Source organism: Corylus avellana, chromosome 7 (genome assembly GCF_965113065.1).
Source record: "Corylus avellana chromosome 7, dhCorAvel1.hap1.2, whole genome shotgun sequence".
Lineage (NCBI taxonomy): Eukaryota > Viridiplantae > Streptophyta > Magnoliopsida > Fagales > Betulaceae > Corylus > Corylus avellana.
In genome coordinates this window covers 28,233,337-28,256,020 of record NC_142496.1, presented here as the reverse complement: position 1 = coordinate 28,256,020, position 22,684 = coordinate 28,233,337, and the positions used below count along the sequence as shown (strand labels likewise).

Sequence of the window (22,684 nt, the reverse complement as noted above, 5' to 3'; positions counted from 1 at the left end):
GAATAGAACAAAATAGTCTCACTAAATAACTTTTAATACCATAGAAAGTATTAACTTTTTATACCAAAAATAGCTGTTACCCCACCTGCAGTAGATGCAAGTATTGATACATAAAATATCTTCTTATTTGCTTCATAATCATATGAAGTAGAAGATATTTTTTGCCATTTGCCTCAAGCTCACACTTCTTCCTCTCCATAAGCACACATTAAATAAGGGGTACAAAATTTAAAATTGATTGGTCGCATATTCCATCAAATGGGTTATTTTCGTGCCTAGTGACCATTTGGAGGTCCAATCCTCTCAAAGCGGTCGATTATCTTGATACTTTCTTCTGTTTTCAAGCATTTAATACGAGAATTGTACTCTAAAAGCCCCAAGATTCAAATGTGGTCGTTAATTACTATATTGAAATAAGATGTTTGAAAGTTTCAAGCAAACAATTGTTGCTGCGGCTTCTTAACCAAAAGGGTAAAAGAAAAAGAAAAAGAAAACAAGTGAGGAAAGGGGTAACTCATCCCATAATTAGATTAGATGAACATCCTACACCAATTTTTCCGCAGGAGATTTTAAAAAAATTGTGAATATCTATAATGTAAAAAGATAAACAATTCTTTTCTTTTCTTTTTGTTAGGCCAAGCTAGCATCAGAATCTGAAATCAGGATCCACATCCATTGCCCAACAAAACTTTGCCAGAAGTGACTTGTTGAATATCTGTAGAAGTTCAGGAAAATAAGAAGCAATTAAGTGATAAGAAACAATTACACCTTTGAACAAAATGATCGAATGCAGTTGCTTCAAAACCATACTCAATTCTTTTTTTATTAGAAATGCTACATGTACTCCCAAGTCTTCCGGACTTAGGAGGAAGTGTTCATGTGGGAATGCATGTAGCATTTCTCTTTTTTTATTCACTAGGCAGAACTTTCACTTTCTAAGTACGTATTTTGCTTCCAGTGAAACTGAAGCATGCTTGTCAGTAAGATATTTCATCTAAAATGGCAGAAGTTATTCACCTTCTCAATGGGAACTTCGTGCCGTTTGCACCATGAAACTGTGATCCGAGGATCAAGATAGTTGATCTTGGACGTGCCTAATGCCACAGTTTTCAGATCTTCTTTGGTCTTCATATCCCGTTCCATCTTCTCGATCTTTGCATTGGTTTGAGCAATCTTTTTCTCTATACTGTACGAGTAACATAGTACAACAAACAGATCGAGTGAAATAGCATATTCAAACAGGACAAATAATTGGCATAAAAAAGCAAACAAGTAATTAATATTACGCTTCAGGAGCCAAGTTTCTTCGTTTTCCATCAGCACTCTTTAATGGGGGCTTCCCTTTCTTTGCTCTGTCCAAATCTGTCTTCAACTCTTTCAGCAAGCCCTACCAAAAAGACCAAAAAAAAAAAAAAGAGAACAAAAATAGAAAAGATTAGCTAAGCGTGACTTAAAACTGTTCACCACAACTGTTCACCACAAGGTCCATGCAAATGCATGCCCACACATATTTTGCATCCCTGATATAGAAACTATTAAGGAGTACTTTATATTGCCTCGTCTAGCAAAATTCAACTTCTAAAACTGTTCAATTGGATAAAATTTAAGTGAAGCCCTCCCCAACTCCACCATTGATTAATCTATTGATAACTTGGTTCATTGGACCTTCGATATGATGGTCAATATTGATATTTTATTCCTTAAAACGCATGCACACAGCAACAATGATAAGTCCATCAAGCAAGAACGTCACTCCCAAGCCCAAAGTAGACCATCACTCTATACTTCATCTATGACCACCTATGCCTTTCAACAACATAAAGGTCATTACCTGAAGCTCGCTAATCTTCTCAGTTAACCTTGACATTTGTTGACTGTGAGATTTTGAAACAGTGCGTTGATGATTACAAATGATCGCAACCTGCAACCAGAAAAGCCAGATTGTAGATGCCACAAGTAACTCAAAAAAAAACATTAAATAAGTTGAAACATTTCACGAGGAACTGTCTTTACCTCCTTGTTTGCGTGCTGATAAACTACAATTTTCTCTGCAACATCTCCATCTTTAGTTCCCCTATTCAACTGTCATAAGAAAATGAACCAAGTTAGAGCGAGAGAGAGAGAGAGAGAGAGAGATCTTAACAGGAAGTTGGACAAAAAAATTCCTTTGAACCCAAAAAAAAAACAGTATAAGAAAATCAAACAAAGGACCAGATAATTAAACGTTCATACAAGCAAAGGAATTATCTCATTGAACGCTGTTAATGCTAAACAATAAAGTTAAGGGTCCTCGTGCCTTGCATCAGTGCCTTGGCAAGCACCCTGCTCGCCTTCATATCAATGGCAAAAATGCAAACTCGAGACGCTCTGAGGTCCATGTGGTATCTTACCATCTCATCCAACGTGATGGACGCATTAAACGTTCGGAAGACTTTTGCAGTAAGGCCAGGCATGAGTTCCTTCAGATGAGCATTCAATTTACTGGTGTCCAGCTGATCAAAAAGATCATCAGACCCACGTTTTCCTGGAGCAAACAGAGAATACATACTCATTGGCTCCACTCACAAACTACATATATGTGTAGAAAACCTAAAATGATTAGCCAACTCACCATGTTGGAACTGCATAATTGCCTTGTAAACAGGAAGCTCAACTTCAACTGTATTTTCATATCTAATTGAATCTTTACCGAGGAAGTTAAACTGAATTTATCAAAAACACAGTCCACTGGTTATCATTGGTAATAAACTATAAGTTAGGAACAATGCGGGATAGTTTAAAAAGTTCTAAAACTAGTTCCATGATACCTCCAACATGTTTGGGGGTACTGGTTTTACATTCTCTACTTTCAACGTGCAGCAACCAACAGTATCAGCCTCATCATCATCCTGCAGGAAAGCAAACAATAATATGAAGAAAACCATGATTTTTTGTTCGCTACCAAATGCAAACACAAGAAATTGAACAGCTGATTGCTACACAGAATTTTAAGCTGCATAAAGCAAATAAAAAAGTAAAATGCATGCAATAGTGTCACCTCGGCAAGCCTGTTTAGAAACAAAAAATAGAAAAACAAAAGCAATAACTAGCATAAAGGGAAACTAAAACATGGTCCTGCCCATTCTTTCAATCCAAAGAGAAACCTAATTAAGTCATCAAAATGCCAGTCATCTTTTAAGCTAAAGATCTTTCATTGCTTTTCAACTGAGCTTGAAAAGCCTTATCCATCAACTAATGGAAGCTACACAGGTTTCTTCTGTTTTGGTAACTCTGCTCTACAGAGTGCTTATTGACAAACAGACAAATACCTATACCCATATGTATGTGCGCGCGCACGCAAAGAAGGGTGGATGTTTACAGAAATATCAAATAGGCACAGCTGAAGTATATCTATACAAAATATACCTTCTCATTGCCAGCCCTCAGAGCTAGCTTATCAATAAGATAGGTAGCAACTGCAATTTGCCGCTTCGATACATCTTTACTTGTAAAATTCTTCGTGTATGCAGCCCTGATGTTTTCTATGTAGTCCTGCACTCAAAATCGCAGAGCTTTAGTAAAAAATGACAAGATCCTTCGTATCATCGGAAACTAACAAAATGACAATTATTGAAAGCTTATTGGCAAAAAGGATGAAAAGAGCCTTAAACATCATGATCAGTAATTTATTTCATGTAAAGCACCTTCAGCATCCTTGCTTTCTCATATTTTTCCTTGTCACTTTGCCCCTTCAAGGTACTACTAGCTGCTAGGAACACATACTTGAATTCCTTTGGATTGATTGGATCATTCCAGAAAGCTAACCATGTAACAGTATTGTCGTGTCTTACTTCCTTCCAGCTGCCAAATATTACAAATTCTAAAATTTAAAATACACCAAAAAAAATATACACACACACACATATATATGCTTTTTCCTTTTTGGCCTAAATATAATACAATATATTTGACATCACAAACGTAGATACATAGTAACATAGATACAATCATATACATTACAATAACAATAGAAAATATAGTACTTTCTATATCTTGTCCTTAAAAAATTCCTGATGACTTTTTTTCTTCCCAAGGAGATTGTGAAGAACAAAACCTTTCACCAGGGATAGGGCATTCTGGAATTGGAGCATCCTTTGCAATATTAATTGTGATGTCGCGAGGACGAATGCGCCTTTTCAGCTTTCCCATCTGACACCATATAAACAAATAATCAATGGAAAAATCAAATAATAAGCTCTAGAATTAAAGAAAAACTCCCACATATAGGCACAGCAAATCCTAATAAACAATTGCATACAAATCTAAATGATCGTAAGTACAAAAATGTCAACAGAACCTTTGGATGCTCTCCGCGGCCTCGGAATAATCCAGGTGGTTCGACTCTGAAGTTTCCAACCTGAGATTGAGAGTGTAATAAAAAATTAAATGCATGCTTTAAGGATACCAACAACATACTTTGAGGTCCGAGAAAATAAAATGAGATTGTAGTTATCATCTAGAACTTATTTGTAATCAATGAAACAGATCCATATAATGAAAATAAACAACATAAATAGCAGTATAGGAAAGAAGACAGCGATATCTAACATTGCAAAATAAGAGAAGAAATAAAGGCAAAAACTAACATATTGAAAACCCATCTATCACTCTTAGGCATCATCAATTTGATAAACCAATTACAAGGCACAATAATGGTGTACAGAGAATGAGAGCTTGAAAATGTGAACAGCAAACTCCAAGTGGAGTTGAAGGAGCTTTAAATCCAAGCACAGTTGAAGGAGCTTCCATCCTTCATATCCACTACACGAGATACTTAGTGACATCACCTTCGTGGAATACTCTTGGGGGTTATGAATGGTAGGGAGGCAACCATACACAACTTTTGACAAAGGAGCAGAATCCGGCAATATAACCACATGTGCATTGCCAATACAAGTTCTAACATCTTCCTAAACCGCCATACAGTATTCAATGCACCTAGGTAAGCAGTAAAATCAAAAGGTGAACTTGATACTATCAAAAAATCCACAAGTTAAAAATTTGAAATGGTTTGTTTATTTTCTATATACAAGTTAAAGCAAAATGAAACAATAGGGGGTGATTATGAAGATGGCAAGAATTATCAATTCTGAAAGTGAACCAAAAAAACCCCTTCCAAAGATTGAAGACAAAAAAATCATGGTAATTTTGAAATGATCATGAAAGGGTTATCGCAAACAATGTAACACAATGGCTCTGCATAGTCATTTTAATGTAAAAGGCCTTAACCATATGGTTAAAAGACTGAAATTTCTGATCCAATTTCAATTTATGTAAAGTTTCACTAGTTACATGACTCATCACAGAAAATATCTTTTATAAGTAGACACCTTGGGAAACAGAATCATATTCAGATCCCTACAGCTTGTTACTAAAAGCGAAGCAACAGGCAAAACGAGTGCAGCTAGAAAGGTTTAATGCAATCTATTAAACAGAATTAATGGCTCCAAACAACATCATCAAATTCAAAAACAATCACCAACAAGCCTACAGAACATAACATAAGTAAGCACATTATAGGATAAGTTAGGAAATTGGAAAGAAGGGAAAACATCCACAACCTCTCCCCCCCCCCCCCCCCCCCCCCCACCAAAAAAAAAAAAAACCCCACAAAAGAAAATCAAAGGTAGAAGTAACCTTCTCTTTAACACCATCCACAATGGCCCACATATACTTATCCTCCTGTTTCAATTTCTCTTCCTTCAAGGCCTTCTTCTCCTGCATGAATAGAAAATCCTAAGTCAACATTTTTTATGCAGAAAGATATCAATTAGAATTCAAACTGGAGCATGTAACGCAAATTGACGTGTTGTCTTCACTGTAAAAGCACAGGCAAAAGCAGTTATGTGAGAAGCAATTGATCGCATTCACATAATGCTTCACGAGAACTTGTCTTCCATACTAGGAAGGGAATATAACAAATTAGTTCGAGATAAAAACCATGATTAGAAACGGAATGCCTACTAATTTCAGTGCCGTTTATAGGACCACTTGGCTCTTATTAACTATTGGTAATAGAAGTTCTAATCTAAACCATGCTTAGACATACATATATGCTGAGAGAGTGATATGGATAAAGAACAAAGACAACCGTTTTGCAATAAAAATTATCAAAAAATGTCATTTAAATCGTGTATGATAATTTCTTAGCACAGATGTGGGTCAAAAAGCTAATGGATCAAACATACAAGTCAAATGCCTTTTAAATGCATCAAGTCTCTTTAATGAGAAGTTTTTCACATGAACCAGTTGCAAGATTTAATGAACTCCATAGAAGTTGCTTCTAATCATCAACAAAAGGCATCAATTCATGGGTAAGTCAGAAAAATGTCGGAAGTATAACCAAAAAAAAATCCTATTATTGGACACTACAGGAATCACACACCAAAGTATATTCTGTTGAAAAATCTCAAGGTTTTTAGGCAAAGAAACCATAGTCTCTCGTTACTGACATTGCTTATGATAAAAACTAGTCAATAAAATGCAGAACAAATTTGGAAGTGAAATCGACAAAAAGATGGAAAGGATGATTTGAATTCTAATCAAGCTCATCAAGTAAACTTCATTGTTTATCAAACCCAGAGCTATCAACTTACTTCTGTACTCAATTGTTTCTTCTTCTCCTTTTCCTGTTGGTACCAGTCATATATTGGGGTGAAATCACATTTCTCCAAGCTCTGAATCACATGGTTTCTCCCAAGTAACTTTCGCCAATCATTCCAGAAATTCTCTTTGAACTTATCCTTTTGCATGTAATCTGTATCTTTCATCACTGCAAACATTGTGGCAACCTGCAAATAGAATTTTAGTAAGCACATCAAAAAAGTATTAGAAACTCTGAGGAAATAACAAGTGGAAAATGTATGTCAATAAAACCTAATACAGAAAAAAATTAAATTAAATTAAATTAAAATTAAAAAAAAAAAAAAAAAAAAAAAAAAAAAAAAAAATTGTAAGACTTTATCAGAATAGAGAACAGGGAAGAAGAAAAGTAGATCTACGCAAGAGAGAGAGAGAGAGACCCACCTCCTCTTGTTCAGGAGTCAAACCAACAGGCTTCCCATTATAAAGAATCTTCACTCCGTGAGGCGTATACGCTGGTGGAAAAATGACACCATTGTGAACCAGGGTAGTCCATTTCTTCTGTCCGTCACCGGAGCTAGGTGTCATTTTTGTCGACTTTATATATTTTGAATTTTTTACTGCTTTCTTAGACTTGTTAGCTGTTTTCTTGAAAGTAGTAGAAACAGTTTTTACTGGTTTTTGTTTTGTGGCAGAAGATTTATTGTCTGATGCGAATGATTTCTTCATTCTCTGGGAAATTGGAATATGGTCATCATCTGCTGCCTTTGGTTCTGCTTTGACTGATACTTGCTTAATCTTCACTGGTGCAGATCCATCTGAGAGCTTCATCTTTTTAACCGAAGACTGTTCGGAGGAATTGGCCTTATCTAAGGGTCTTTTACTCGTTACCATGGAAGATTTCTGCTGTTTATCCCTTGAGGTGGAACCATTTTGCTGAATTCTTGAAGCCAAGGGTTTCTTGTCATCAGAATCATAAGGCTTACTACTGGACGTACCCACATTGGCTTTCAATGGGAACCTTGAAGACAAAGGAACTTCATCATCCGAATCTTCAGGAGATTTTTTTATAGTGATTTTTGACACTGGTGGTGGTGATGTATTGGGAACAGGTTTGCTGAACCCTTTCTGGGTATGATTGGAGTTCCCCTTGAGTCTAGCACTCAGTGGTTTATCATCTTCGGAATCACTATTTTCTACAGAAGAGTATTTGACAGAACTCTTTTCCTCTTTAACAGAAGTTGGCATGTTCTGTTCAGATGAACGTTTTGCATGACCAACGAATGCAATCGATGCTTTTGAATTTGCTACCGGTGACTTCTCAGTTGATGCTTTGATGGATGACGTTGACGCTTTTGGGCTGGGTGCAGGAGATTTAACTGATGATGCCTTATTAGATGTAACCATCTTACCCTTCTGCGAACTGGAGTTTTGACCATTGGATTGTCCATCATGCCTTTCGGATAATGACTTCTTTACTTCTGAGTTTAATTGATTTTGCTTAGCCAGTGGTTTACTCCTTTTGAAAATTGTAGGCCCATCTTCATCCTCAAAATCATCATCATATACTGATTTACTAGAAGTCTGAACAGCCATTATTCAACTATGTACTGTAACATCAGTTTCTGGCAAAAAGAAAAAGAAATTCTTTAGAAATAAAGGAATGGAGCCTCAAAGTACAGTTAAAATCCAAAGCTCTGAGCCGTACATATTAACTATCAATAAAGATGTAGAAAAATAATATTTTTAGAATAAATTTATGATTAAAATAGAAGGTCAACAAGGATCAGTTTTAAGGCAGGGATTGTAACACCCCCTTCCCGTAGGAAGACAGTACAACAATTTCTTAATTAGAAACATGAGGATATAAGAATTCCATAAACTAAAAATTTAATAAACTCATGTTTCTAATTAAGAAATGTAGTATTGTCTTCCTGCGGGAAGGGGGTGTTACAGGGATTACGATGAAGTCAGATTCTATTAGATAGCAATACCACTGGTGGAAGCATATTCAAAACAAGAAATCAAACAGTAGAACACATTTTCCCATGGAATCCAATCTAAAATGATACTTTTCTCAACTTTGTTTTTCTAAGCAAATAAGGAATGGGTACAAGGATTAGACCACTGAAAAAGGGATGGACTCTCTAACAACAAACCCAAAATGAAAAATGCAGTGCAGGAAATACACAAATAGTAGGCAATGGGTCAAAAATGACCCAAGAGAAACCGAAAGGTAGACGAAACTCGAAAGGCACGTCAACCCTTCTTGAGCTCCCTCACCCTTTGAAGAGGTGGTTAGATATTCTGTTGGAGCGGTTGGCCACCCTCAACAGATAAAACGATGGTGGACCACTCCTCAAAAGGGTGGACACCCAGCTTAAGAGGTGGTTCGACCACCTTTTTACCTTTTTTTTTTTTTTTTTTTTTTTGAAGGTATACATAGCTTAATTTAGACCGTTCATTTTGAGTGAATTCTTAGAATTGCAAGCTAGCTCAATCTAAAAGCTTCAAACATCACACCCTTTAATGCCAAACAGAATCTTTTCTGCAAAGAAAAGCAAGGGTTTGATACTTTGAGCGCATCCACACCCCAATTTTCTTTAATTCACATTAAAATGCAAAGGTCCCTCACCTTCATGACTTGAGAGTTGAGACCCTCCCAATCCAATACAGACCAGGAAAACAACATCGTTTCGCTACTGAAATCCCAGCTAGATCTTAGCCAAAAGGGTAACTGAGAACAAGGACACTGTTCATTCAATACCTGATGACATGTCTTAAATATCGGCCGTTGCTTCGTTTATACCCAACGAGTAGGACTGAGATGACAATTTTGTCTAAACTCAGGGCCACCTTTTGAATTATCCACTTTTCTCTTATTACCAGAAAAGCCCCTTTGAGCCACAAGCCCACAAGAGCAAGCAATTCTCACCTACATAGAAGAAAAAACAGAACAAAACCCCTCTCTCTCAAAGGTACACAAACTGTGAGAGACTCTTTTTGATTTTCATCTTCACCAATCAGCTCACCCAACTTTCAGATTTGCAAGGAAGGCCGATAATTTCAGATTAGAGAGCAATTTATTTATTTATTTGTTTTGGTTCACAACAAGTATGTGAAAATCTCCATGCTTTTTTTCCGGATTGATCATTATGCATATTGTTATATGTTCTTTGTTTTGTCTCTGATTGGTGTTTGTGTGTATTAAGGAAAAGGTTGGATTAGGGTTTCTGTATCAGCTTCTGGTGACTTAGATTTTCGCGCCATTTTTTTTAATTTGGTTTTGTCGGTGTGTACATTCTGTTTTGTAGCTGAGAAAGTGGAGGAAAACAAAGATTTTCAAGTATGGAATTTTGTTTTGGGGTTCACATTGGGTATGCTAAATTTGGATAGTTACTAACCGAATTCAATTGGGTTTTTTTGGGTTTCTGAGGAACTGGGCTGCGGAGGATATAAGACTTTAAAATTTGTATTCCTTTAATGGCAATTACAGGGTCTAGAAATTTTATTCTTTGGTGAAAATTAGAGGGAGTTAAGCCAAGCTAAGCTTAAGGTTTCAATTCCAGTTAGGTTTTGTATTGGGTCTTACTTGATCAATGCTCGGCATGACTTGATCAGGTCTATGAATGGTTAAGGCATGCTTTTGTGCACAATCCAATAAGAAGTTTCGGGGAAAATCGGTTGCTGGATTGTAAGGAATTCAGTTCGCTATGAGATTTGTGGTTGATGCAAATCTTTGTGCGTAACAGAAGTACACTTTGGATTATTAGGTTAATGATGGAGTTAGGTTGGGGTTATGAAAGAGTTTGGGTTTGCGTAATTGTATTTGAGTTGAGCTTGGACTATATGAGTTCAAAGAAACAGCTCTTGAAGGATAGTACTGTTACTTAGAAATTTGGATGAAAGCCCATGCATGTCCTGTGGTAGGAATAGCAACTAGCTAGGTTAAGGGTGCATGATCAAAATTCAAATTTAGCATAAATGGGTTGAGAAAGCCAAATCTAATTGTAAGAACTTAGTATGGAATGAGCAGAACCATGCATTAATCCTGTTATTAGTAGAAGAAGGATTTGGTCATTGTGTGTCTTTATGTCAGTGTATTGACGTTAGCTTTAGTTTCTTGTTGGTTGAATTTAAATTAGGTTTTTGCCACCTCTGACAGGAGGTTCCTAGAATGCTTTCCTTTCTCTCATCTTTCTATGGTTTATTGAATATCCTAGTTGAGAAAAGTATAAAAATCGAAGGGTCTATTTTTTCCCGAAACGCTCCCAACCCCTCATTTACAAAGAGAAAAAACCCTAGTTCTCTCTAGCCGCTGTCTGGTTTGGGAGAAGAGAAGGACTCCTCCCCTCTCCTCCTTCCTCATGGAGTTTTCACCTTTCGTTTTTTTAGGTTTAGAGTTTTCTCTAATGCATTCAGCCTCTTCTGAGGCCATATCCATCACCTTGTGCGATTTATCCTTTATCCTCCCAAAATCACAGCTTCTACCCCTTCAATGCTTCTGTGCCGCCTCTTCTGCACTGCCACATCGCCTCTTCCTTTCGGATCTGTTTTGGGTTTCGGTTTTGGCTCCTTTGAAGCATGATTTGTCAGATCCAACCACCAACGTGTCTCACCACTATCGTCATCGACCTCTCTACTTCCCGTTGCTGCCTTCTATGCCTCCGCCTGGCAGCCATGCGCCGGAGAGTGGATCTCATGCGTGATGCGTGTGTGCAACTTCGCTGTCACCTCCAAGTACCAATTGTCATGAACATTTCCCTCAACTTTTCCTTATCAGACATGAAGAGCTTAATACAATCCTTCATCACAGTATAACAAGAAGGAATTAGAAACCTAGGCTCAACTGTTTTCATGAAATCCAGAAACCCTTCACCTTCCACAAACCTAAATGGCAACTCATCCACAAATATCATCTTTAGATATTGCTACCCTTATTTTTTAGCATTGTATTTCGCAATCATAAGAATGCCAATAGATCCTTCTCCCACTGCCACTTGTCCTTCCCTCTTAACATCAAAACTCAACTTTGATTGTGACTTATCACCTACCGGGATATTTTTGCAACTATTCCTCAAATGTGTTAGCATGGATGAAGTACCTAGCCTTCTAGTGTGACAACTAAGCAATTTGTTACAATAATTGCATTGTGATTTAGATCCTCGGGATCACCCCCCTCTATCTTGGTAAAATGTTCCCAAACCATTGATGTTTGCTCAGATTTCTTAGGTTTTGGTGGGAGAGCTGAACTAGGATTTTGAGTACCAACAGCTGTTGTAGATCCAACACCAACACATTCAACATTATCATTATCAATGGAAGGCATAGTGCTATCCAAAAGACTAGGCCTAGATGAAGCAGAAATAGAACCAAAAGTGTTAGTACCACTAGTGGAATTACCATCCATGAGTCTACAATAAGTGGAAGAAAAAAAATCAAAAATTTATAAAATACGACAATGTTACAATGTATAAAAATTATAGGTACCCATAACCACACCATGACCAACAACAATCTAAATACAAATATGAAAAATAAAGGAGAGGAAGAAAAATATTAAGAAAAGAGCAAAAATTATGAAACAGAAAAGAACAATCCAACTTATAAATAAGCAATAACAACGTCGACTCATCAAACTTGAATCGAAAATGTACTAAGAAACACACGGATTACAATTTGAAGCAATGAGATAATGAATACTGATTTGGCTTACTCCCTAGCAGGCTGTTATTTACAAAGATTAAACATTAAGCGTTAAGACTAAGATTACATCCCAATAATTATATTTCATCATCACATAATTAAAATATTCATATTCAATTAGATCATGTATCAGCCAAGCTTCCGTCTCAAAGTGAAGCAAAAGTCCATTGTTTAACTATATATATATAATTAATTTGTCACCAATAATCAAAAACCACAAATTCCAAAGACATCATCCTGAGTTTCTAGTTTCAGAATCGATAATAAAGGTGAGGGAAAATTAATCCAGAACACCTTTACAGGCATAGCTGCTTGTGCGACAGAAAAATTAATAGACATCACGACAGCTCTATGCCAACAAATGGGATCTAAAAGAACGTGTTAAGACTAAGATTACATGTTAAGTCTGCATTCACCAAACACACGGATTACCCCCAAAATGTTAAGACTAAGAAATAATCATGTATTTTACAAAGATTAAACGACCAGGAAAGATGTAAGAATCAAAAGAACAAGACCAATATCGATGAGATGAATAGGGACCCAAGAAAGGTCAGTAGATAAACTTACAGGTGGATGGGACGATCAGATCAGAAACCCAAGCACAGCGTGATTTTGATAGCGGAGAGTCCAAAGGAGCTGTGACGGAGCGTGCCCTAGATTTAGGGGAAAAATAGATAAAAGAATAAGATTCAAACACAAAGCGAAAAATAGATCCGGTGAAGCCAAAATACAAGATGCAAGACACTAATATGGCCGCTAATGAGAGAGACAGAGAGAGAATGAAAGAGGTCCAGAGAGAGAGAGAAACCTGGACGGCTAGACATGGACGAAGGTGGCTGACCGGTGCTACGGGACTGGAAGCTGGAGCCGTGTACTGGAGGTGGGAGCACTGGGAGCGGCGCAGTAGGTTGGAGTCTGGAGGGAGAGAGTGAAATCTGTGAGAGAGACTGAGAGAGAGGCAGACAGACACCGCAAGCAATTCTTAGCCTAACTCTTCGGTTTTTGCTCTGCTTAGGATAGGAGGAAGGAATACTCATGCCTCGTTTGATTTGCGTAATAAACCTCGGAATGACTAATCGATAGAATAGTCATTTTCTTTTTTTTGTATTGTCATATTTTTATGACTGTAGTGAGAATAACTAATCTCTTACATAAAAAAGTAAATATTCCTCAGGACAAGGCTTTTAAAAAAACTAATTTTCTCTTCTTCTTTTTTAATTTGTTCTCAAACTTAATTTTATTTTTAAAAAACAAAACAAACAAAAAATGTTGTGGGTGGTCGGCCACCCACAGAAGGTCCTAGGGTGACCGCAATTATCCTTAAAGCCCTCCAAAGGTGGTTGTGGCCTCCCCCAAGTGCCGTCGAGGGTGGTTGCAACACCTCCAAAGGACCACGATGAGGTCTTCTTGGGGTGGCCAAACCTTCAACCATTGTTTCTTTTTTTTTTTTTTTTTTTTTATTTGAGTTTTAAAATAGTTAAAAATCATATGGTTTTTTTAATAATTTTGGTTTAATTCTAATTTTGAAATATGTGTTGCTATCAAACTAAAAAATTAAAATAAGGGTTAAATATCAAATACCCCATGGGGTTTGGTAACTTTATTTTTACCCCCCTGGAGTTTCATTTTTATCACAGGACCCCCCTGGAGTTTTGATAAATGACCAAATTAGTCAATTCGTTAGTTGACCGTTAGGACTGACACATGGACCAATCAGATGTTGACACGTGACACCTATTTAATTTTTTTAATAAAAATAAAAATAAAAAAATTAAATAGGTGCCACGTGTCAACATTTGATTGGTCCACGTGTCAGTCCTAACGATCAACTAACGGATGGACTAATTTGGTCCTTTTTCAAAACCCTAGGAGGGTCTTGTGATCAAAATGAAACCCCAGGGAAGTAAAAATAAAGCTACCAAACCCCAGGGGGGTATTTGGTATTTAACCCTTAAAATAATTATTTTATTCAAACCTCTTATATTCTCAATAATACATATTTATTTTTCTAATGCAATACTTATTTCACAAACGAAACGAGGCCTTAGTGTTTTATTTTTTTTAAAAAAAAAAAAAAAAAAATTCTAACTAGCCGGGGGAGGGGGGGTTGGGTACTCACTTAATCATACGAGTGTCAACCCAGTCCAGTTTCTTGGTTTTTGGCCAAAACCGGGAACCGGAACTGGGGTACTCTGGTTCTCGGTTTTGAGAAACCGAAACCTGAACCAGGACCCCGGTTACCGGCCGGTTCCGGTTTTACCCGATCCGGTAACCGGTTTTTTAAGAAAAAAAAATGTTGGGCTTATTTTAGGTATTGGGCCTAAAATAAGCCCCCCTTTTTTTTTTATATAAGTTGGCTCATTTTTTTTAAAAAAAAATCTATTAGTCTTTTTGTCTAAATTAAATGAGCTTTGTTGTGATTATTCCAAATAATTATTACAACAATAAATATAAACTACCAATAGTAAATACTTTATATATATTCAAACAGTATATTTCATTGTGAGCCTAAGAAATTGTAAGAACCAAACTTTATGCAAATAAATACATCAAATAAGTGACCCAATTGACCAAATTTCCAGATGCTTAAGACCCCAACATCAGAAAATTAACAACTACTACAATCAACCCAATAAACCCAACATCATAATTCCATCAAATCTTGTTTAGATGTTAATATTATACACTAAAGTCACAATATATATAAATATTACAACAATAAATATAAACTACCAACAATAAATATGTATGTATATAAATATTCAAACAATATATTTCTTTGTTTTCCATTTTTCCTACTCTCCAAACTAACTTTCTGAAAATTTCAACTTAGCATAATATAAATATATATATATATATAAAATGGAAACCCGGTTTCCAGTTTCCCAGTAAAAACCAGGTACTAGAACCGGGGTACCCGGTTTTTGGATTTTTAAAACCGGAATCAGAACCAGGTCCACGGTTTCCTGGTTTTCCAGTAATTTTGGACACCCTTACCTAATCAAAAAAATTCCTACCCATAGCTCATCCCGCCCGCACGGGTTGGCAAAAAACTAACCTGGTTATACAAATTTAACCCTTAAATCTTATATATGCGGGGCGAGGCAGGACAAGGCAAGTTTATGCAGGTATTGCCGACTCCTAATGACATTCTTTATATCATTGGATAAAAAGAGATCACATGTCTTAGTTAAAACGTGTCTATTATCTTATATTATTCATATCCAAATGACCAAATCAATTGGTCATCAGGAGCAAACAACTTAATCAATAGGAATCCATCTTATTTATTATCTAGAAGAAAGAGACAATTGGAATAATTGGAAAACGAGTGATCCTTGTCTCATATTGACTAGCTAGGAGCAAGAGTAGAATTATGTTTATAGGCTTTGGTACACCGTACATGTGTGTAGAATTATGTTTAATTACTGATGTAGCACCTTTCACTTGCCCTATCATCCACGTTGTCCCTTGTCAGTGGTGCAAACTGCAAAGAACAGTCATTGATTTATTGGTCAAAAGGATATGGAGGAATTTGATGCAATTCAATTTATTGGTCAAAAGGATATGGAGGAATTTGATGCAATTCATGATTTGTGACTTTAGCCTTTTAATGGAAGAGATTGCTGCGGATATATATATATGTGTGTGTGTGTGTGTATGTTAAAGGGATTCCTTGATTCGAAAGTTATAGTACTTCTAATGCTTCAAGAAAATGGAGAATCTATCGTTTATACATAAAGGTTGGGAAAGAAAAAAGATTGCTACATTCTTTTCTAACAAGTTGTGGCCACATCCTTACAAAGTGCACAAAAATTTTGCATAATATAAAATAAAAAACAAAAAACGTGCAAACATGTAGCATATTGATTAAACAAAAGTTTTTTTTTTTTTTTTTTTTTTTTTTTTAAGAATTAAAAAAAAATCACATTTTTGTTCCACCTTTATCTCACTTTGTTAACGTGTCAGTGTTAATTAATATTTGGATCAACCCTTTTTATTAAAAATAACTAAATAAACTGATTGGTACTGTAACGTCAACGAAATGAGATAATAATAGGCGGTAAGTACGAAAGCGCCACACTAAGTTGGAGAGGAAGTATCTAGAGTTAGCCAAATCTAAAAGATTAACACCATTAGAGCAGCCTTCATAAACATTTCAAAGAGAAAATACTTCTTCTTTTCACTCAAATAGATATTTCAAGATTAAAAATGTACATATTTTGTCAAGCGTGAATCACCAACATGGTTGAATTATATTATTTATTACCAATATTGTAATCACCTTCAAAAGAATACAGCTAAAATGAGAGAGCCTCGAGAAAATAAAAGGAAGGTAAAGCCAACATCTCTTTCTATTTCAAACAGTAAACTTGTTTTTACAAGCACATTTTCTACATCAGTAGAGCATTTGCTTTTTGCTAAAGCACTTAGCTAGCGGTGCTGAAAATCTACCAATATTCACTCCTGTCAAGTGTCAACTCCTTTCATTGGGAATGAGATCTTAACTTCTTCAAAAGTTGAAGCAAATTAAATTAAACCTCATCAACTGCCACAGGAAGGCTGAAACAGATACAAGCAAACTTGTCCATTGGAACAACATACTTGGTTACAGAGACTCAACCAAAAATAAACAACCAAATTAATTTGTTCTATAATATATACCAGAAACAGCATGACGCAGCAAATTATTTTATCAAGCTTGTTTAGGAAAAGAAGGAAAAGATTTGAACTCAATGGGGAGTCATGAAATAATAACTAGATAACAAATATGGAATCTGCATTGAAAAATTAATCTCTGATGCTTAATCAACACTGGCTTGGGCTCTAGACTCTAGTGCAAAAATCTTAATATGCTAAAAGAAGTGAGGAAATGCACAAGTGTAGGAGAATAATGCATTTTAAGCAAGCTACTTAAATTACATTATTTTGCTTCTAAAGGTGCTTTGGCAATCAATGGAAGCTTAGACATATAATTTGTACGTAGTTAACTTAACAACACAGGTGTTATAAGCCTTTCCAAGTATCTTTTGCAATATATTCTCTCTGCATGAATATGGAGTAAATAGGATGGATATCTATATAAGGAACTGTTCCTGTAAAGGAGCTCAAAATCCCATTTTCTTTCAGCAATACTGTTCCAATAGCCATTCCAAATTCATATATGCTTCCATAATAAGGATTTTTCAATGCCAAATTAATAATCTTTGAGTAAAGCTATATGCTATTTCTCTAATTAAATTACATTACAAACAAATCAGCTTGTTTTTCAGAGTTATCATAATCCTCATGCTAAAGAGATGTTGATTTTTGAATTTTCAGAGTCAATCAAATCACCTAACGATCGGAGCTCAAATGGAAGTCAAATGAATCAATTTTTCAGACTGGCCACAACTTTTGCAGTCAGCGTTGGGCACCAAAATCAGCAGCTACGTACTGTCGCACTATTTTCCATTCATTCAAAGCGCTAATCTCGCATTAATTGACCCGTTTCCTACTTCAGTTCCCACCCTCCCTTTCCACTTTTTTCTTTTTTTTTTCTCTTTCTCCCTTCTTCCTCTGACCCCTACGGTAATCCCCATTCCCTTCTCTTTTAACTAACTTTTTTAACTGTCACTCACTGCATTTTTCACTTTCTTTTTTTCCCCAGAGCTTTCTCACTACCCCTTCGGGGCTCTCGGAACCGAACTACATTGAATAGGAGGGAGACGAACTCAGATTCTCTCCTGGCATTAAACTCTTTGTGGGTAATCTTCCTTCTGTGTGGACATTGCTGATCAGCTTGCCGGGTTGTTCGAAAGCACCGGAAATGTTGAAATGGTCGAGGTATTCGGTGTCTTTGGGCCGTTTGGCAAAGGAGCGGCCCACCGGACCTAAAGACCCAAAAAATTCATATCAAAATTTACCCAAATATTATTACATTTTACATCACATTAATCACTTTTTATTACTATTCAAATAAAAAAATCACTAAAAAACAAATTTTTTTTCACTTTTTATACAAAATATTTTTATTTTCATCAATCAAATTTGCTACAGTCTAGGCACTTCATTTTTCAAGCCATTCCTCCTTTTTTTTTTTTTTCATAATCAATAATAATAATAATAATAATAAAAAAAAACAATTGAGCCCGCAGAACAAATAGAACCTTTTAGAATAGCCCGGACCAATTCTTAGCCCAATTTTGGTATTGGCCCAATTCTAATTCGGAAAACAAAAGTGTGAAAGTTGAAACCAATTCAATCTTACAAGCCCTGAAACCGTAAAGAACAACCGAACAGAAACACAGACAGGCGGCGTCAAAGAAGAAAGAAATGGCATGTTTGGGATTGTGTTTAAAGGATTTAAAAGTGTTTTTAACGCTTAAAAAGTTTGTTTGAAGAAAAAAATACTCATTTTGGTAAAAAAATTAAAAGCGTTTTTAAGGGTTCAAAAAGCCTGAAAATGGCCAAAAAATAATTTTGGCAAAAGCTTAAAAATGAAGTATTTGTCTAAAAGCTTTTTTTGACTTAAAAGCTCTATTTCTCAAATACAATCTCAAACAGACTCTAATTATATAACTACATTTTAATTTTGTAAATCATTTATAGTCTATAGAATTGGCTGTTATATTATAATTATGAGCTAAATGTGTTTCTCGACGGGCTCTCTGGTAACAAAGCTCTGTGGCGGTGGTATGCCTCCTTTGCCAGAATGACCCATCAGATTATCTGTATAGGAAAACAAATATTATTATTTTTCCGATAATAGAGTTGTGAGAAAATGACGGCTTATCTCTCATATTAATTTTTACCAAAACAAACAAATAAAGCCGCCAGCATTTGATGAAATATCTGACGAAAATTCATTATAGTGCAAAAATGTATGTAATGACACCACACTTTATTTATACCAACTGGACCCCCGATTCATTTTGTCGATTATCTTGCTTACATTATAATTAATATGCCAACTTGATTAGCCCCAGATGTGTAACCTTAATGGCTTCTTTTGTAATCGATCGGAAATGACAAACGATATTCAAAAGATCCAAGGAGAGCCGGCCCTAGGTTTTCCTAGAGAGGTGGAGCGCTCTCCTCCTTTCCCTTTCCCTTTCCCCTTCCCCTTACTCGCAGGGTAGAACTAAAAGTTTTAAGTTTGGGGCAAAATTATATATATATATATACAAAAATAATTTTTTTTGGGGACCACCTTAGGCCTTGCATGCTAGGGCTCCCCAATGGCTAAGGTAGTTCTGCCCCTTCCTACTCCCCTCTTCTTTCCTCCCCTCCCCTTCTTGTTTTTTTTTTTGTTTAAGTTTATTTTTTTGGTTTTTCTAACCAATCTAGTTGCTCCGACCATTTCTTTGCTTATGTTGCACTGTCTCTGTCCGCCCTCCACCGTGTCGCGCTGTTCTTCGCCTCCCCATAATCAGTTAGGTTTTAGATATAGTTTTTCAAATCTAGATCTAATCTACTCAATTGGTTTAGCGCAACCATGCGTTGCCTCACCGTGCTCACCGGTTCCTCAACTGCCCATCAGCACAAAACGGCTCCATCTCGTCCACCACGTGCATGCCAGTGCGCTTCGCCTCCTTCACCCTGGCTGTTGTAACTGTTTGTTGACTATTTTATTGTTTTTTATTTATTTATTTTTTAGATCTACTTTTATGAGCGATCTTTGGGGTAAAGATTTTTATCTTGACCTTTGGGTTGAGGATGTAACTGTTTGTTGACTATTTTATTGTTTTTTATTTATTTATTTTTTAGATCTACTTTTATGAGCGATCTTTGGGGTAAAGATTTTTATCTTGACCTTTGGGTTGAGGATGATTAGTTTCGGTGCGAGAGTTTTACTCTCATAGCCGATAAAATCAAAGTTAAGAATATATGTTACCTATGTATAAGATTGAGTCTGCGTGAAACATATTTGTTCTATAAGTGAAGTTTGAATATGGGTTAACGAATGTTAAAGTTATAAATAGGATTTGATTATAAGATTTTTATTTTTGTCACTATGACGTTATAATATATGATTTATCATAATTTTATGCTCTTTAATATAAAAGATGTATGCTTTTGATCTTTTTCAAATTAATGAATATGAAAGATTATAAAAGAAATAAAAAAATCTATGGAGATGATTTTACTTTTTCTGTTTGTCTTATTCTATGACAAATATTCAGATTTGATTTTTTACTCCTAATGCCAAATTGATGTAGGAAAAATGAAGAACAAAACAAAATCGTCTCACTGAATAACTTTTTACTTTCCATAGAAGGTATTAACTTTTTATACCAAAACTACTAGCTGTTACCCCACGGTCCAACTGTAGTAGATGTAAGGATTAACTGCTACATAAAATATATTTTATTTGCTTCATAATCCTATAAAGTAGAAGATATTTTTTTGCCATTTGCCTCCATCTCACACTTCTTCCTCTCCATAAGCACACATTAAAACAAGAGGTAAAAATTGATTGATTGTATATTCGATCGATCAAACCGGTGATTTTCTTTGGTTAGAATCAATACGATCTTTGTCGAAGGTCCCAATCCTTTCAAAGCGGCCGACTATCTTGATATATATTCTTCTGGTTACAAGCATTTAATACGAGAATTGTACTCTAAAAGCCCCAAATTTAAAATGTGAATAAAAGTTGACAAAATTGGGAGGTCAAAAGGGATTCAGTCAATTACAGACATATTTTACAGCTCAATTGTTGTCTCATTGTAGCAGTACTGATAGTGTCATGTCGAAGCGCTCATGATTCATGAATAATGGGATCTCTTCTGGTTTCACATTTTGATGTTAAACACCCAAGTGGGGGTTTGGTAGATAACTACCAAACTAAAAATCTGCTACTTCTCAACTATGTAAAACAATTGGACCCACGTTAGTTGGTGTTTATTTTCCTGCTTCCTAAGTGTCGGTTCCTCTTTCTTCCCTGACTCTCCTTTTCCAAGAGAATAATATGTGTGAAATCATGTCCATAAAAATCTCAAACAACTTTAGCTTTGGGGAGAAAAAAATGAAGAAAAGTCCTTTTTGTTTGAGATTGCGTTTGAGGAGCTTAAAAGTGCTTTTAACACTTAAAAAGTCCGTTTGAAAAAAATTACTCGTTTGGTAAAAAAAATTAAAAAACGCTTTCAAGGGTCCAAAAAGCCTAAAAATGGTAAAAAAAAAAAAACACTTTTGACAAAAACTTAAAAATGAAGTTTTTGTCCAAAAGCTCTTTTTGATTTAAAAACTTTATTTCTCAAACACAATCCCAAATAGGCTCGAAAAAAAAAAAAAAAAAAAAAAAAATTGTATATAAATATACATAATATTGCACTTATTTGACAATTGGGTTTTGAAATAGTATCAAGTTTAAGTTGAACAATTGTAATACAATACTCCAATAATAGAATTTGGTTGAATTGTTGTTTATATTAATCAAATGATATATGACATTCATCTTATTTAAATGATTATATTTATTGTTTAAGATTTTGGAGCTTGAAAGGGGTGATTAGGCCAGTCTTAATATATAGAAACCGTGTTAATCCCACCAAATTCCTAACAAAACTACGTACGGATTATATATATATATATATATATATATATATATATATATATCCATTGAAATCCCCAACAACAACTTGCCCATTGAGTTTTGACTTGAAACCCGAAACCCCCGCCAAATAGCTATTACCCAACTTGGCTATTTCTCTATATACACCTCCTCCTATGTATGATAAACAATTAGATTGACTTTTGAGACCCATCAATGCTTTTCTCTGTTTTTTTTTTTTTTTTGTTCAATTATTTTTGTCCTTTAGAGCGATGTTTCCATGCACTGGAGCCTCTCTATTTGACTATCAAGTTAGAACTTATTAATTGATTTGTTTAGCGTTAATACGAAGTAATTAGGCATAGGCTCACGTAGTTTCTTCGAAATACCAACACATGCTCTGCTAGTGATGAGGAAATTAATAAATATTTCATCAGAGATTGTTGTACGATATATATGGGAGTAACCTTTCTGGGGTTTTGTTAGCATCTGCAAGCCAAATGAGGTGCCGATATCGATGGTAGGTGGATTATGACACAAGGCCGGTTAGTATTTCCATTTATCTGAGTTGCTTATTTTAGCATTTAAATTTGTTAAAAAAATATATTTTTGGTCTATTTTTTTAAAAAAAATTTGCCTTTCAAAAAAATTTCAATCCAATCCAGCCCCTAAAGTTAAATTCCTAATTTTGTTTATGATTAGAATGATGACTATCTCGAAATAGGAATGAGTATTACCATGAATACAATAACTTAGAATTGAAAGGTCATCCATATTCATTCGATCAATGACAACATATGAATAAACCAAATTTATTAA

General features: G+C 35.4%; 1 protein-coding gene across 2 annotated transcripts; it reads right to left on the bottom strand.

Moving 5' to 3' along the window:
* Positions 1–498: 498 nt before the first annotated feature.
* Positions 499–13,380, bottom strand: LOC132183779 (DNA topoisomerase 1 alpha). 2 transcript variants are annotated; one of them, XM_059597196.2, is made up of 17 exons: positions 13,139–13,380; positions 12,898–12,983; positions 7,066–8,246; positions 6,636–6,830; positions 5,677–5,757; positions 4,337–4,396; positions 4,094–4,188; positions 3,684–3,840; positions 3,406–3,531; positions 2,808–2,888; positions 2,612–2,702; positions 2,391–2,524; positions 2,014–2,082; positions 1,832–1,921; positions 1,287–1,387; positions 1,018–1,186; positions 499–715 (listed from the first exon to the last, which is right to left on the bottom strand). In XM_059597196.2, exons 3-17 carry the CDS (start codon positions 8,215–8,217, stop codon positions 647–649), a joined length of 2,670 nt encoding a protein of 889 aa, XP_059453179.1. In that variant the 5' UTR covers positions 8,218–8,246; positions 12,898–12,983; positions 13,139–13,380; the 3' UTR covers positions 499–646. The 2 variants fall into 2 exon arrangements, with proteins under 2 accessions (XP_059453179.1, XP_088374246.1); XM_088518120.1 differs by lacking the exons at positions 2,391–2,524; positions 2,612–2,702; positions 2,808–2,888; ... (7 more) ...; positions 12,898–12,983; positions 13,139–13,380 and adding an exon at positions 2,297–2,384.
* Between the last annotated feature and the right edge of the window lie 9,304 nt (positions 13,381–22,684).

Bases quoted from the DNA above. Each gene is read 5' to 3' on its own strand.
- LOC132183779 (XM_059597196.2), bottom strand. From the start codon at position 8,217: ATGGCTGTTCAGACTTCTAGTAAATCAGTATATGATGATGATTTTGAG. The intron at 2,703-2,807 runs GTATCATGGAAC...TGATAAATTCAG, and splicing joins TACCCCCAAACATGTTGGAG to TTTAACTTCCTCGGTAAAGA. The intron at 716-1,017 runs GTGAATAACTTC...GAACTTCTACAG, and splicing joins ACGAAGTTCCCATTGAGAAG to ATATTCAACAAGTCACTTCT.